The 12,952-nt window shown below is 39.9% G+C and overlaps 1 protein-coding gene across 1 annotated transcript in view; it reads left to right on the top strand.

The window, feature by feature from the left end:
• The window catches only part of nbeab (neurobeachin b), a 333,968-nt gene that overhangs the window by 126,032 nt on the left and 194,984 nt on the right, over positions 1–12,952 (top strand). Inside the window, exons 9-12 of the mRNA XM_041798435.1 lie at positions 2,629–2,826; positions 2,930–3,063; positions 7,166–7,274; positions 11,774–11,926. Coding sequence (XP_041654369.1) covers positions 2,629–2,826; positions 2,930–3,063; positions 7,166–7,274; positions 11,774–11,926 — 594 coding nt within the window. The remainder of the gene's footprint in view (positions 1–2,628; positions 2,827–2,929; positions 3,064–7,165; positions 7,275–11,773; positions 11,927–12,952) is intronic.

Below are 12,952 nucleotides of genomic sequence, written 5' to 3' on the forward strand. Positions count from 1 at the left end.
ATGAGCCCTGTTTGCTTGTGTTGCATAACATACTGTATTTATCCACAACCCCTTTAGGACCAGATGGTTGTTTCCTCGCTGATGCTTGAGCTCTTTCACTCTCTCTTTATCTTATCACCATCCGCTCAGTGTCCGTGAGTCAGAGGAAAGGAAAAACATTTCTCTCATTCATTAATAATTCACGCCTGCTGATTAGATGACTTGATTTCCTTATTAAGCGGACTCAATTCACACTGCAATGGCAAATTAATTCAGCTCATCTGTCAACAGCTTAATTGATTGAGTAAATTAAGACTAGCCTGTTATTGATTGGCTTTTTGTGATGTAAGTCATAACGGATATGCTGCTGAAGGAAGTTCCAGTTCTTTTTATACAGCCATCAAATGGCTTCAGATGTTTTTATGCAGAAATAAGTTTCAAGATGTATTGAAAACATCTAAGACACAAGGCTGATTCTTCAAAAGGGTCCTTCTCTGCGATCCTTTTTCACATTGCATTCTGCTCAGTGGTGCTAATGATTTGAAAGGATGCCAACATCATAGGATTTTCTATAAGGTGTCATGATGTATTTCATTGTAGTTTTTCTCTCTATCTGGTTTGTGGGTGGAGAGCTTCAATTCATTAAATAAATCCAATAAATAAATACTGAGCCTCTGTTGTTTTCTCAACAAGTATTTGCACAATGTTCTGGCTCACAGTCTGATTACTTTGGATGTGAAGTGACACAGTAACGCAAAGCTAAATTGCAGACTGCCAGCTTTAATTCCATCGTTCCAGGTTCCAGGCAAACTGAATAAACTCCTCTCATACTGCTTCTTGTTTCAAGAATGCAAACTGTATTTAAATAGGAAAAATATTTACAGTACAAATAAATCTATGCGTGTGCCAAAGTCTGTGGGTGTGCTCTGTAATGTAGTGCCATCATGGCACACTCTCTTGTTAGGATGGATCGGTTTGTTTCTTTGTAATATGTCAGCAGTGTCAGTGCTTGACTTTGAGTTTTTCCAGGAAAATCAGTTACCTGTGATAACATTCAGCTGTGTTTCTTTTTGTCTGTGCACATTCTATGTAATTATCGCTCTTTGTAGAAGACCTTGAAGATTGAGCCTCATCTTTGTAGGATTTTTCTAGAATTTGTTCCTAAAAAAGTTTCTAAGACAAACCTATGTCATATTCATTAAATGTTTTTTACTGATGAATTATTCTTACATGTGCTCTTAAATCGATGAATGTCTTCATAAGCTGGAAGCTTGTGCATGTTTTGCCTCATAAACATAAAAAAATGACTCCTTTATGCCCATATAAGGACGTGAGACTGCAGGGCTGTGTGCAAACAGAAGGTAGACAGAAGTTAAAAGAGAGGTAAAAAGATCCCAGTAATGTTCAAATTCAAATATGCCATAAAACAATCCTTCACTGGACTAGATGGGTAACTGGATGTGCTAAATTGAACAGAAAGTGTTGATTTAATCATATTTAGCTCCTGCTGTTGTACTGTGAGTCGAGACGTACAATGATGGAGCAGTTAGCTTGGATGTAGCTGCAGTATAACGGCAGTTTTTACAGAACTACACCACATTTATTTATTAAAACAAGGACACAAAGCCACTCTCAAAGCTTTTCATGACAGGAAAGATGATTTTCCTCTCATGATCTGCCTCAGCATGAATTTATGATCCTTACAGGCAGGTTGAATTGTACTGTAAACCGGTGTAGACAGTGGCTGCTACCACTGAGGCAGTTAGCTCAAATATAGCTGTAGAAGAATGGCAGTTTTATCAGAATTTTGCCACTTTCCTTCATTTAAAAGGAGCAAAGAGACACAATGAAAGTTTTATCCACATCATAGTCCACTGTTTACATACTAAGGGAGCTTTCTCTTGTCATTCTGTGTTGGAGCCGCACATGTGTACTGTCTTGTTCTGTGTCATGAACTATTCTGACCAAAATGCTTTTTTTTTTGTGTGTGTGTGTGTTAGATCCAGGCTTTACACATTTCATTTCTACAGTAAAAATTAGCGTTTTACCATGTGTGTGTGTGACTTCTGGTGCTTCTGCAGCCAGCCTCAAGTGGACACTCCTGGAACTGCAGCTCTGTGAACTTCTGTATTGGCTTCATTTTCCATCCATGGGTGTCACTATTCGATTCTGAATTTCAAAAAAAAGGATTTTCTTTTGTATATCTCAACTACAATACATGTATGATAATCCATTTTTTTCTTGCACCCTGTACATGCTTTCTCTTCAGAAGTTCAACACCATCAGTAAATTTGGACCAGAAACAAACCATAGCTGGATGCAAATTGTGTTAACAGGAGTTTACATTATTAAAACATATGTAAAATTGTTTACATCAACCCATAAGCAAGCGTTTTATGTGTTGATGTACTGTTAATGACTTGGTGTAAAGAAGAACATCCTGACCTCAAAAATGTGTGATTGGTTTTACAAAAAACATCTTATCAGTTTTCATTCTTTTATGGATATTTTTAATCACATTATAATTAAAAGATAACACCCAGGAGACAGTGATAAGCACTGTTTGCATGAAGGAGAGACTTAATTTATCCCTCCTTTCCTCCCAACCTCTTTACCCCTCCCTTATTTGTTCCCTCTCTCCTTTTTTAGAGCACATTTAAGTTCAAGTCAGAGAGCGATATCCATTTAGCAGAGCATCACAAGCAGGTGTTGTATGATGGCAAGTTGGCCAGCGCCATCGCCTTCACCTATAATGCCAAGGCCACGGACGCCCAGCTCTGTCTCGAGTCCTCTCCCAAAGAAAATGCCTCCATCTTTGTGCACTCACCTCACGCCCTTATGCTCCAGGTCAGCTACATTACTGAAAGCTTACGTGCACGATATACCAAAAAGCTAAATTCATTTCTTCCCAGACTATTTGATGAAAGTGTGTTTCTTTCTCTCCTAATAGGATGTAAAAGCTACTGTGACTCACTCCATCCACAGTGCCATACACTCTATCGGGGGGATCCAGGTGCTCTTCCCGCTCTTTGCTCAGCTGGATTACCATCAGCTGAACGACAGCCAGGTGGAACCTACAGTCTGGTAAGCTGTAGAAATGCTAATATTAGATTTTTTCACCTTCATGTTGCTGAAGCAGTAATCCACATTTAAATGTACAAAATTAGGCAAAAGTTTTGAGTCACCATAAACTTGGATTTCTTTTTAGCCATTTTTCCTGCACCATTTGAGACTTATATTTAAAACTGATTGTGACTTATGGGGAGAACAAGGCTTAAGTGAAATACCCATTGCTTTGGTTGTGCTAAAATAAATACTCATCCATCATTTCATTAGGTATACCTGTTCAACTGCTCATTAATGCAATCTGATCTGCCAGTAACATGGCAGCAGGCCAGAAACCAAGCATTTAGGCATGTACACATGGTCAAGATAATCTGCTGAATTGCAAAGCAAGCATCAGAATGAGGAAAAAAAGGTGATATGGTTGACTTTGGATTTGCTATTATTGTTGATGCCACATAGGCTGGTCTTACAGTAGTTGCAGATCTACTGGGACTAAATTCGTAGGGTTCAAAGAGAATGGACTGGAAAAGAGTAAATAACCAGAGGGCAGTTTTCTGGGCTGAAATGGCTCTTTGATGGCAGAGATCAGCTGTTAATGGCCAGATTGATTCCAGGATGGAAAGGCAACAGTAATTTCAGTAACCACTGGTTACAACCAAACTCTGAATGCACACCTAATAACAGAAAACTGAAGGAACAATTCACACAGACTCACCAAAACTGAACAAAAGAGGACTAGAGAAACGTCGCCAGGTCTGATGAGTTTGATTTCTCTCATTCTGATGGAAGGGTCAGAATTTGTCTTAAACAACATGACAGCTTGCAAAACAACCATGGCATGTTCACAGCCACTTAGACCTTTTTTTCCCTTCAAACATGTTAAACCATTCTTCTGTTACTAGAGACACATTTGATATATTCTACATACAGTGCCCTTGGATGTTTCCCCCTTTAATCAATTTCATAAATCACTCATGGTCAATATAATTTTGCTTTTTTCACAAAAAAATCAGCTCTTTAATGTCCAGTTGGAAACAGATTTTTACACATTTATGTCAAGTTAAATGAATGCATAGGTATTCACCCCCTCCAAGTCAGTATTTAGTAGATCAACTTTGGCTGCAATTTTTCTCCATCCTTTTTTTTCAAAACCGCTCAAGCTCTGTCAGGTTGCATGGGGATCTGGCGTGAACAGCCTTTTTCAAGTCCTGCCACTTATTTTCCAATGGTTTGAGGCCAGGGTTTTGACTCTGCCACTCCAGAACATTCACCTTGCTGTGTTTAAATCATTTCTGTTTAGCTTTTGCTGTATGCTCTGAGTCATCTTTTCCCAAGCCGTAGTTCTCTTGCAGACTGAGTAAGATTGTCCTCCAGGTTTCTATTATTTTGCTACATTCATTTTGCCCTCTACCTTTACAAGCCCTCAATGGCCAGCTGCTTAGAAGCATCCCCAAACTACCACAGTGCTTCAAAGTGGGGATGATATGTTTGAGCTGAGGTGCAGTATTTGGTGTTCCCCAAACATGGCACCTTGTCTGATAGCCAAAAAGCACCACTTTGGTCTCATCAAAACAAAGAACCTTTTTCTGCTTGATCAGGAGTCTCCCACATGCCTTTTAGGTGAACTCTAGTCGAGATTTAGTACAATTTTTCTTCAACATTGGCTTTCTCTATGCCACTTTACCATAAAGCTTTGACTGGGGAAGAACCTGGCCAACAGTTGTTGTATTCAGAGTCTCTCCCATCTCAGCTGCTGGCGCTTGTAACTCCTTCAGAGTCATCATAGATATCTTGGTGGCCTCTCTCACTAGCCTCCTTCTTGCACAGTCACTCAGTTTGTGAGGATGGCCTGATCTAGGCAGATTTACATGTGTGCCATATTCCTTCCTTTTCTTGAGGATAGATTTAACTGAACTTCAGGGTATGTTCAGTGCCTTGGATTTTTTTGTATCCATCCCCTAAATCATACTTTTTCTAAAACCTTTTCTCTGAGTTCCTTGGAGTGTTATTTTGTCTTCATGGTGTAGTGGTCGCCAGGAATACTGATGAACCAATGACTGGATCTTCCAGACACAAATGTCTTTATACTGCAATCACTTGAGACACATTAACTGCACTCAGGTGATCTCCATTTCCCTAATTGTGAGACTACTAGCACCAATGGACCTCTGTTGAATTCAGTCAGACACTTAAAAGGGATGAATATTTATGCAATCACATGTTTTACATTAAGTATTTTTATTTGACATTACTTTGTAGAAATCTGTTTTCAGTTTGACATTAAAAGGTTTCTTTTTTGTTTTCTTTTATCAAAAAAGCCAAATTATACAGACCATGATTGATTTATACTCAACAGCCACTTTATTAGGTACACTGTTTCAGTTGCTCTTTAACACTAATAGTTAATCACATGGCAGCAACTCAGTGCATTTAGACACGTAGACATGGTCAAGTCAACTTGCAGAAGTTCAAACAGAGCATCGGAATGGGGAACAAAGGGAATTAAGTGACTTTGAATGTGGCATGGTTGTTGGTGCCAGACGAGCTGGTCTGTGTATTTCAGAAACTGCTTATCTACTGGAATTTTCACTAGATTTTCTTTGCTTAGATGCAAGTAGGGGATGAACAAAAGGTTGGTTACCACCGGTTTACGGTAAGGATATGTAAACAGAGGGACTGAATAATCCACTGAAAATTTCTATTAGCTAAAGCTTTGTTTAGCATTTCACAAAAATAATCAAAATAATCAATGAGGAACACTCAGACACCTACTGATGTAATGCTGAATTGTACACCTGTGATAAAGTTTATATGTATGGTTAAGTCATTAATTTGCTGCATTTTTCTTGTGTCTTTTGTCATCATGCACAACTATGTCTATAATGAACTACCTCCTGCTTATACCTGCTTTGTTCAAGCTGTAGCCTGTTTTTCAACATTATCTCTCCTCTCTGGTTGAGTCCACTCTCCTCTCCACTGTCCCGATGTGGTCTGTCCAAAGCTACTCGGCTGTCCCCTGGATGAGGTCTGAGCTCCGCTCTAATCCTGTGTCAGTTCAACGACGGCAGTACGACTCAATAGGCTCCGGAGTGGCCACACAGCAGCACAGACCCCTGAGGCCTAAAGCTCTCTGCCTCTGTAGTTCCTCTCATCTCGGCTCACAGTCCCTCTGTCTCTCTGGCTAGCTCATCGCCGGTCTGTCCCAGCACTTGCTTTGTCCTTGCCTTGGCTTTTAGATGAGTCCCTCTAAATCCTGCTGAGCCTGGGAGTTCAAAGCTCCGTCAACAATTAACTCTCCATAAGTCCTGTGGACCTTCTGTGGCTGTCCTGAACACTACCCTTGATGTACTACTTTAACCAGTATGTTTTAGTAAATGGAATAGCATGTTTTCTTCTGTGGTGTATTAAATTTCAAATATGACATTGCTCACTTCTGCTGTGCAGTGTTGAAAGGAGGCTGTGCTCGCTATGGAGGATCAGAGGCCAAACCCAGAGTACACAGAGATGACTGTCACCCACTTCTCATTTGTGCTCCCTGTGGCTCACCTGGAGCTTGGTTTAAGCAGAAGTGGCACTTGAACTACAAACTAGCAGATGGATATTCACAAGTTGCTCTGCAAGCAGTGCATGTGCAGTATCCATGGGCAAGTCTGCAGAGGAGTTGTTGTGTCCTTGTGACTGTTGTGCAAGAGTGGAGGCCGCTAGAGGATGTTGGGGAAAGCCGATTAAAAAGTGTCACCAAGCAAGCGCCACTGTCACTCAGCCAAAGCCTTCCACTGAAAAGCCCTGCAACAAAGAAAAAAAATCATCTTCAGAGCAATGCCTTGGCCCCTTGAACCCTTTCCCCCCCACACAACAAGCACAGACAAGCACAGCCTGTTGCAACCTGCCCCCAGACCACACTCCATCCCTGGAGAGCCCAACAAGCCGACCCTTTCTTCTCATCTGAAGAGGCATAAAAGAGGCGAGCCACAGTTCCCAGCTGATTGCTCACATCCTCTGAAAATGACCTTGCTTTTTTCCCTTCAGCCTAGTGTCTCCTCATGCTGCTGCAGTTTATAGAATGACTCTTTCACCACTGAATTTGGATGTGAGATGTAATGTCCTCTTTTTTTTGCAGTGCCACCCTTCTGGCCTTTCTGGTTGAGCTGCTCAAGAGTTCTGTGGCCATGCAGGAGCAGATGCTTGGAGGGAAGGGTTTTCTGGTGATTGGATATCTGCTTGAGAAGGTATGTTAGAGCTGTATATATATATATATATATATATATATATATATATATATATATATATATATATATATACATGAGAGATGAGACATAAACATAGACCCACAGTGAAGAAACAGACAAACTCATCACTAAAACATTTTGTCTTGAAATATTGATATGTCTTAATCTTCATTTCCCATTGAAGTGAGAAGATGAATAGGATATGATACACTGATGTGACGAGTTTTGACACTCTTATTTACTGGAATCCTTTCTTTCAGTGGTGTCCTGAATTTAACTTTGAAGTTTACAGAAGAAGACAAAAAAACACCTTAAGTCTACTTCTCTTCCTCTCTCCCCCCTTTGTTTCCCTCTCTTTTCACATCAATCTCTATTTACCCATTTTGTGATGCAGATCTAGCAGCTTGCTGGCCTCCCCTGAGTGCCGGCTCTTTTGGAGCCCTGAGAAATGACTCCACTTTGTCACTCAGTGTCTTGCCTGCCTGCTGGCTTCAGCTGCTGTTAACTAACAGCCAGGCAGTCAGCCTTTGAGAACTGCTGCTTTTTTTTTTCTTGCTTCCTTCCCGCTGCCAGGTTTCACACTTTCACATATCGCGCCATCTGTTAGTGATCTGTTTATGCCACACCTTCCCTTCTCGCAGTGCCTTCTCATTTCCCTCTCCCCTGTCCTCACCGGGTTCCCCCCTGGGTGGAGAACAGGTGCCAGACAGGACCACTAACAATATTTGTCAAAGCGGAATTCTTTGCAAAGTCATGCTTCTGCACCTTGATCCCAGTTTGATTAAACTTTTTAGATCCTCAGGATAAAATGACTAAAACAACAAAATTATCACCATCTGCCAAAATGCTAACCTGCAGCTGTAGAGCAGAAGTTTAACCTCCTGAGACCTGAGCTTTTGTTCTTAATACATTTCTAGTTTCTCCCTCTTCTTCAACATCAGTAAGACCGCAGGAGGATAAGTTTAAAAGCTCGGCCTTGTCTTTGAACAGGAATACGTTTTGACCAAAAATTATGTCCAAAAATCTCCTGCTTCTGCAGAAAATACAGACCTGGATTGGTTTTAAAGCAGATGTGTAAGCTAAGTGTTGTTGGGGTTCTTCAGTCATTGAAAGATTGAAGGAAGGCTCATTTTGATGACTGACCTCTAGAACCAAATTTTATATAAAAGTATTTAATTTCTTGGAAATTTTCCGTTCCTTCACTAAAATTTCAAGTTTTAAAAGAGCAAAAAATCTTCAAATGTAAAAAGTTCACAAAATGTTTCAACCATTACCCAAATGTTTGTGTGAAACTTTATGATAAAGCCTCAACATATCAATAAAAATGCCCCCCAAAATTGCATGTAAACTTAGGCAAATTTCCCTATAATTTCTTATCAATTCCCAAAAGTTTACAAATACATGAAAAACTCCCTGTTTCATGGTGAATAAAAAATCCCTAGGACTATTTTTTTTTTATTTGACTTGAGCATAAACTGACTTGAACCCACTGGCAGCAAACACTGACCACAACTTTCATTTTCATGCTCACATTGCATGTGTTAGAGACGGTCATTTTTTTACCTTCTCACAAAGATGATAAATCCCTGCAAATGTAATACTGATTTGGGATTATTACGTTAAAAGCTGCAGATTTGTATTTCATTTTTGATTTATTATGTTTGTGGACAGTTATTAAGTTTACAGGCCTTATAGAGCTCTTACCCCTGACCATAACATCATGAATACTTCTTTTATTTTACTAAACTCACCATACAGCAATCACAGCCCAAACAGCATCACCACCATTAGCAGACCCCGGCTCCTTACATGTAAACTCCAGATAGTGGCAACGCTAATACTTCCGACCCAAGCCCATGGCCCCTAGTTACCACCACAAACAAAACAACTGCTCCTGGTGCCAACTATAAACATAATAAAAGAACTGCAAAGAAAACGCTAGAGAAAATAAAAAGGCAGAAGAGTCTGAAGAGAGAGCTTAGAAATACGACAGGGGAAGCAGAGCCAGAGTGAGGCGCCCTTGTAACCATCCCCACCAGATCAGGCTGTTGCTCTGCCTACTTCTTTCATTTTCTTGAGAGAATAGAGGAGAGAAAACAGAGGCAATGAGTGGATGGGGAGATGAGTTTGCTACCTCTATTATGGCCCCCAACTGGCATAATTCTTCCTCATCCAAATCCACCAACTGGTTTTAACTGCCTCATCTCATGTCTCCTTTGCTGTTTTTCACAAAACCTGTCCCTACATCCCAGGTCTCTAAAGTAAAGAGACTATTGTATATGCAGAAATGAAGAGCTTTGGATATGGAAACTGAAAATGGTTGCTAGAATGATCAGCCATAAATCTTTTTTTTTTCAGTAAAGACTTTTCACACACAGTGATCATGTTTTCTTACTATCCATAACACACTTACAGTTAAGAGTCAGAAATACAAGATTTTTTCTTTACCCCTAATGTACCAGGAAGTCTCATTCAGATTAAAATCTCAACAGTAGCAGTCCTTCAGAACACACAGATCACATTCAAATGAACTGTCAACACAATATGTGGAAATCAGGGTCATTTATAGCAGGTATTGAGAGTCTGAGAGTATGTATTCTAAAACGGGTTGACATAAAGAGTATTTCAGGGAAAACCTGATCTTTTCCAGTGTGATACAACGCAATATCTCGTGGATCTATTTGTTATGAGTCGGAGGCAGGGAACAGGTACATTTCAGAAAGATTAGCCTTCAAGCAAGTAAAGCAGAGGAAACAATAACTTGTCATGTGCACTTGGGCACGTTGGACATGGACAAGATTCCAAAGAGGGTGACGAGGGGCTTTGGGTCTGTAGCAGTGATCATCAACTGGTGGCATTAGGGCCACATAAGCCCCCCCCACACACAATATGCAGAGAGAAAAATATGTTGATATATATCAGGTATCATTTCCTTTTACTCTTAGGGGTCCACGATCATGCCGGCGTGATTTCATCATGTGCTAATTTTTTCACATGACAGCATGAAAACAAAGCCACATTTTGCATTGTGATCACTTTGTGTGGAAAGCATGATCTTTAAGCTTTCTTTCAGTGTTTGTTTGATGTCAATAGGCCAAGTAAAAAAGAAAATGTGATCATTTTAATTTGATATAAAAATTAATGTTACACATAGGGGACAGTGGACCATACTGTACAGGTCTGGCACCGGTATTTTTTTTTTTTTATAATTTCAGCATATTGTAATTTCTTTTTAAAAATGACTATATATTGTTATAAATAACAATTTTTAAAAATCCATTTTGTGGGGTGTTGTGTTTTTTGGAGGCCCTATGTCTAATACAGTAAATTAAACTTAAAAAAATTTAGTTTTCATTTTATAAAGTTGAGGTAATGCCAAAAAGATTATACCAAACATGAGCATGGTATATATTTTTTGAATGATTTATTTTGTCGAAAGAAAATTAACGAAATGGTAAAATAGCCAGTGGACCTCTAAGGTTTAATCCATACAGCTATTTAAAAAACTAGAAACAAGTCAAATTGGAAAAAATGTTTGAATTCCCAAACATGTTTGATTCATTTCACAGAAATCCACCTGTCAGTCATTATCAGCAAATATGCATGATAAACATGGACTTAACAAGGATAAACACAGATAAGGCGTGCAGAAACAGTCACTGCTTTTAAATCACATAAAAATGTTTTGAAAAAATATGTTGAACAGACTGAAGTTTCTTTTTCTTTTTCTTTTTCTTTTTATTTATTTGAAACTCTGGCCCCCAGAGTGTCCATCAAGGAAAAGCTGGCCCTTGTTCTACTGTAGTTGATGACCCCTGGTCTATATTTTGGTCTGGAACTTTACTTATTGCATCCAGAACTCGGCCAGACATAGACAGGACAAAAACATGTGTGATCGACAGGTGGCTGTTTACCTGTTCTGTACACCGTCTGTTCTGTCAGGATAGATTTTATTTAAACTGGCATTAGTAAGATGATCCTGACTAGGCCGTATCTAGCGTGTATTGAAGAGGCAGGTACACGGTATGTACAATATGTGCTTCCACTGCTCATAAGACAAAGGGGTCCTGAGGTCCTGGTCCCAGGCAGCTCAAAAGGAATTCAAACTGCTTGGGGAAGTTGTTAATTAAGTTGTAAATGACTGTTTTAAGTATTTTCCTACTTATTAAAAGAGTTTATAACAGATCCATTATTGACTATGGAGGGCGATTAGGAAAGTGGGCAGTGGGTTTTTGAAAAAGTCTAATCTGGAAAAAGCAAAACAAGTATAAGTAATTTATAAGTAATTTGGTTGACAAGTCCTTGAATGATTAGAACATACTTTCTGCAGAGAGGTCTTTACCAGCCCTTGGTGCAACATTAGACCAGATTTGGAAAATCAGCTCCTTTTGAAAATAAGTCCATGACGAAGGTGTATTGCAGGAAGTTTTCCCATGATCTTGATGAAAGGCTTTGTGTTGTGAGTATGGTTAAAAACAACACTGTGCTTCTTCCCACAGTCATCCCGTGCACACATCACCAGGGCAGTACTGGAACAGTTCCTTTCCTTTGCAAAGTATCTGGATGGTCTGCCACATGGGGCTCCACTGCTGAAGCAGCTGTGTGACCACATCCTCTTCAATGCTGCCATCTGGATCCACACCCCTGCTAAGGTAAGCTCCAGCAGGTCACTCGGTCGGTGATGGGACAGGTGATCAGCTAAAGAATCAAATCAGTTTATTTCAGCTTTGGAAAGCTCCATTTATCCTTTGGTGCTTTTGCAAACCTGATAATTAAATCTATGTGTGCTCACACATGCATAGCTGTGGAAGTTGTTCATTTTCTCAGGCATGTTTCATACTGGTGTCACTTTTGGTGAGATACCCCATGGCAGCTAGTGTTTGTGTAGATGATGAGATAAGGGGGGAGCTGGTTAAACAGATCATATTAATGAGCTTAATCTGAAACAGTGTCAACTTAGTTGAGTTGTTCTGTCGCTCCTTGACTCAATGGGCTGATATCGACCAACTCTATCTGCGTCTGAAGACTCTGAAGTTTGCTGAGTGGAGCACACACTCAAGATTTAATTTTATGGTATAAACTCTAAATGTACTCACACATTTATGTAGTATAAAGTGGTTCAGAGTTCCTCACTTGCTTCCACCACCATGTCCACAAACTGATCAGGTTTTTAATGTTCCAGAGGTTTTTCCCCGCCCTCCTTTTAAATAATGACCCATGAAAAAACGGGATGAGGTATATCAAAGGAGCTGAGTTTGTGTGGCAAATACATTTGCTTTAGGAATGCTGCTGGTGGGCCAAGCCATGAATAAATAAAAGAAGGAAATAAATACAAAAGTGTCTGGAGGCTTGCCTGCGACACCCCTCAGAAACAGAGCATAGCGAATGAGGGAGAAAAAATGAGGCACAGTGAGGTAATGAAGTGGGTTAGATACTTTTAGCTACAACAAAGAGCTGTGCTGGCTATGTCCTTTAGGACATGCCACAAGTCCACATTCCCTCTGTCCCTGTTTGCTGCGTGGGGCTACAAAGAGCCAGCTGAGTGGATGATGAGCTGATGCTTTATGCATGAATTACTCACTGACCTTGTCCTAGTTGACAAATAAGATAGTGTGAGCACAATTTACTTTCCTGTTCTTGTGGAAATTGTATAACCAGCAGCATGCTGTTCTCTTATC

The sequence above is a fragment of the Cheilinus undulatus genome, linkage group 2 (genome assembly GCF_018320785.1).
Source record: "Cheilinus undulatus linkage group 2, ASM1832078v1, whole genome shotgun sequence".
Classification (NCBI taxonomy): Eukaryota; Metazoa; Chordata; class Actinopteri; order Labriformes; family Labridae; genus Cheilinus; species Cheilinus undulatus.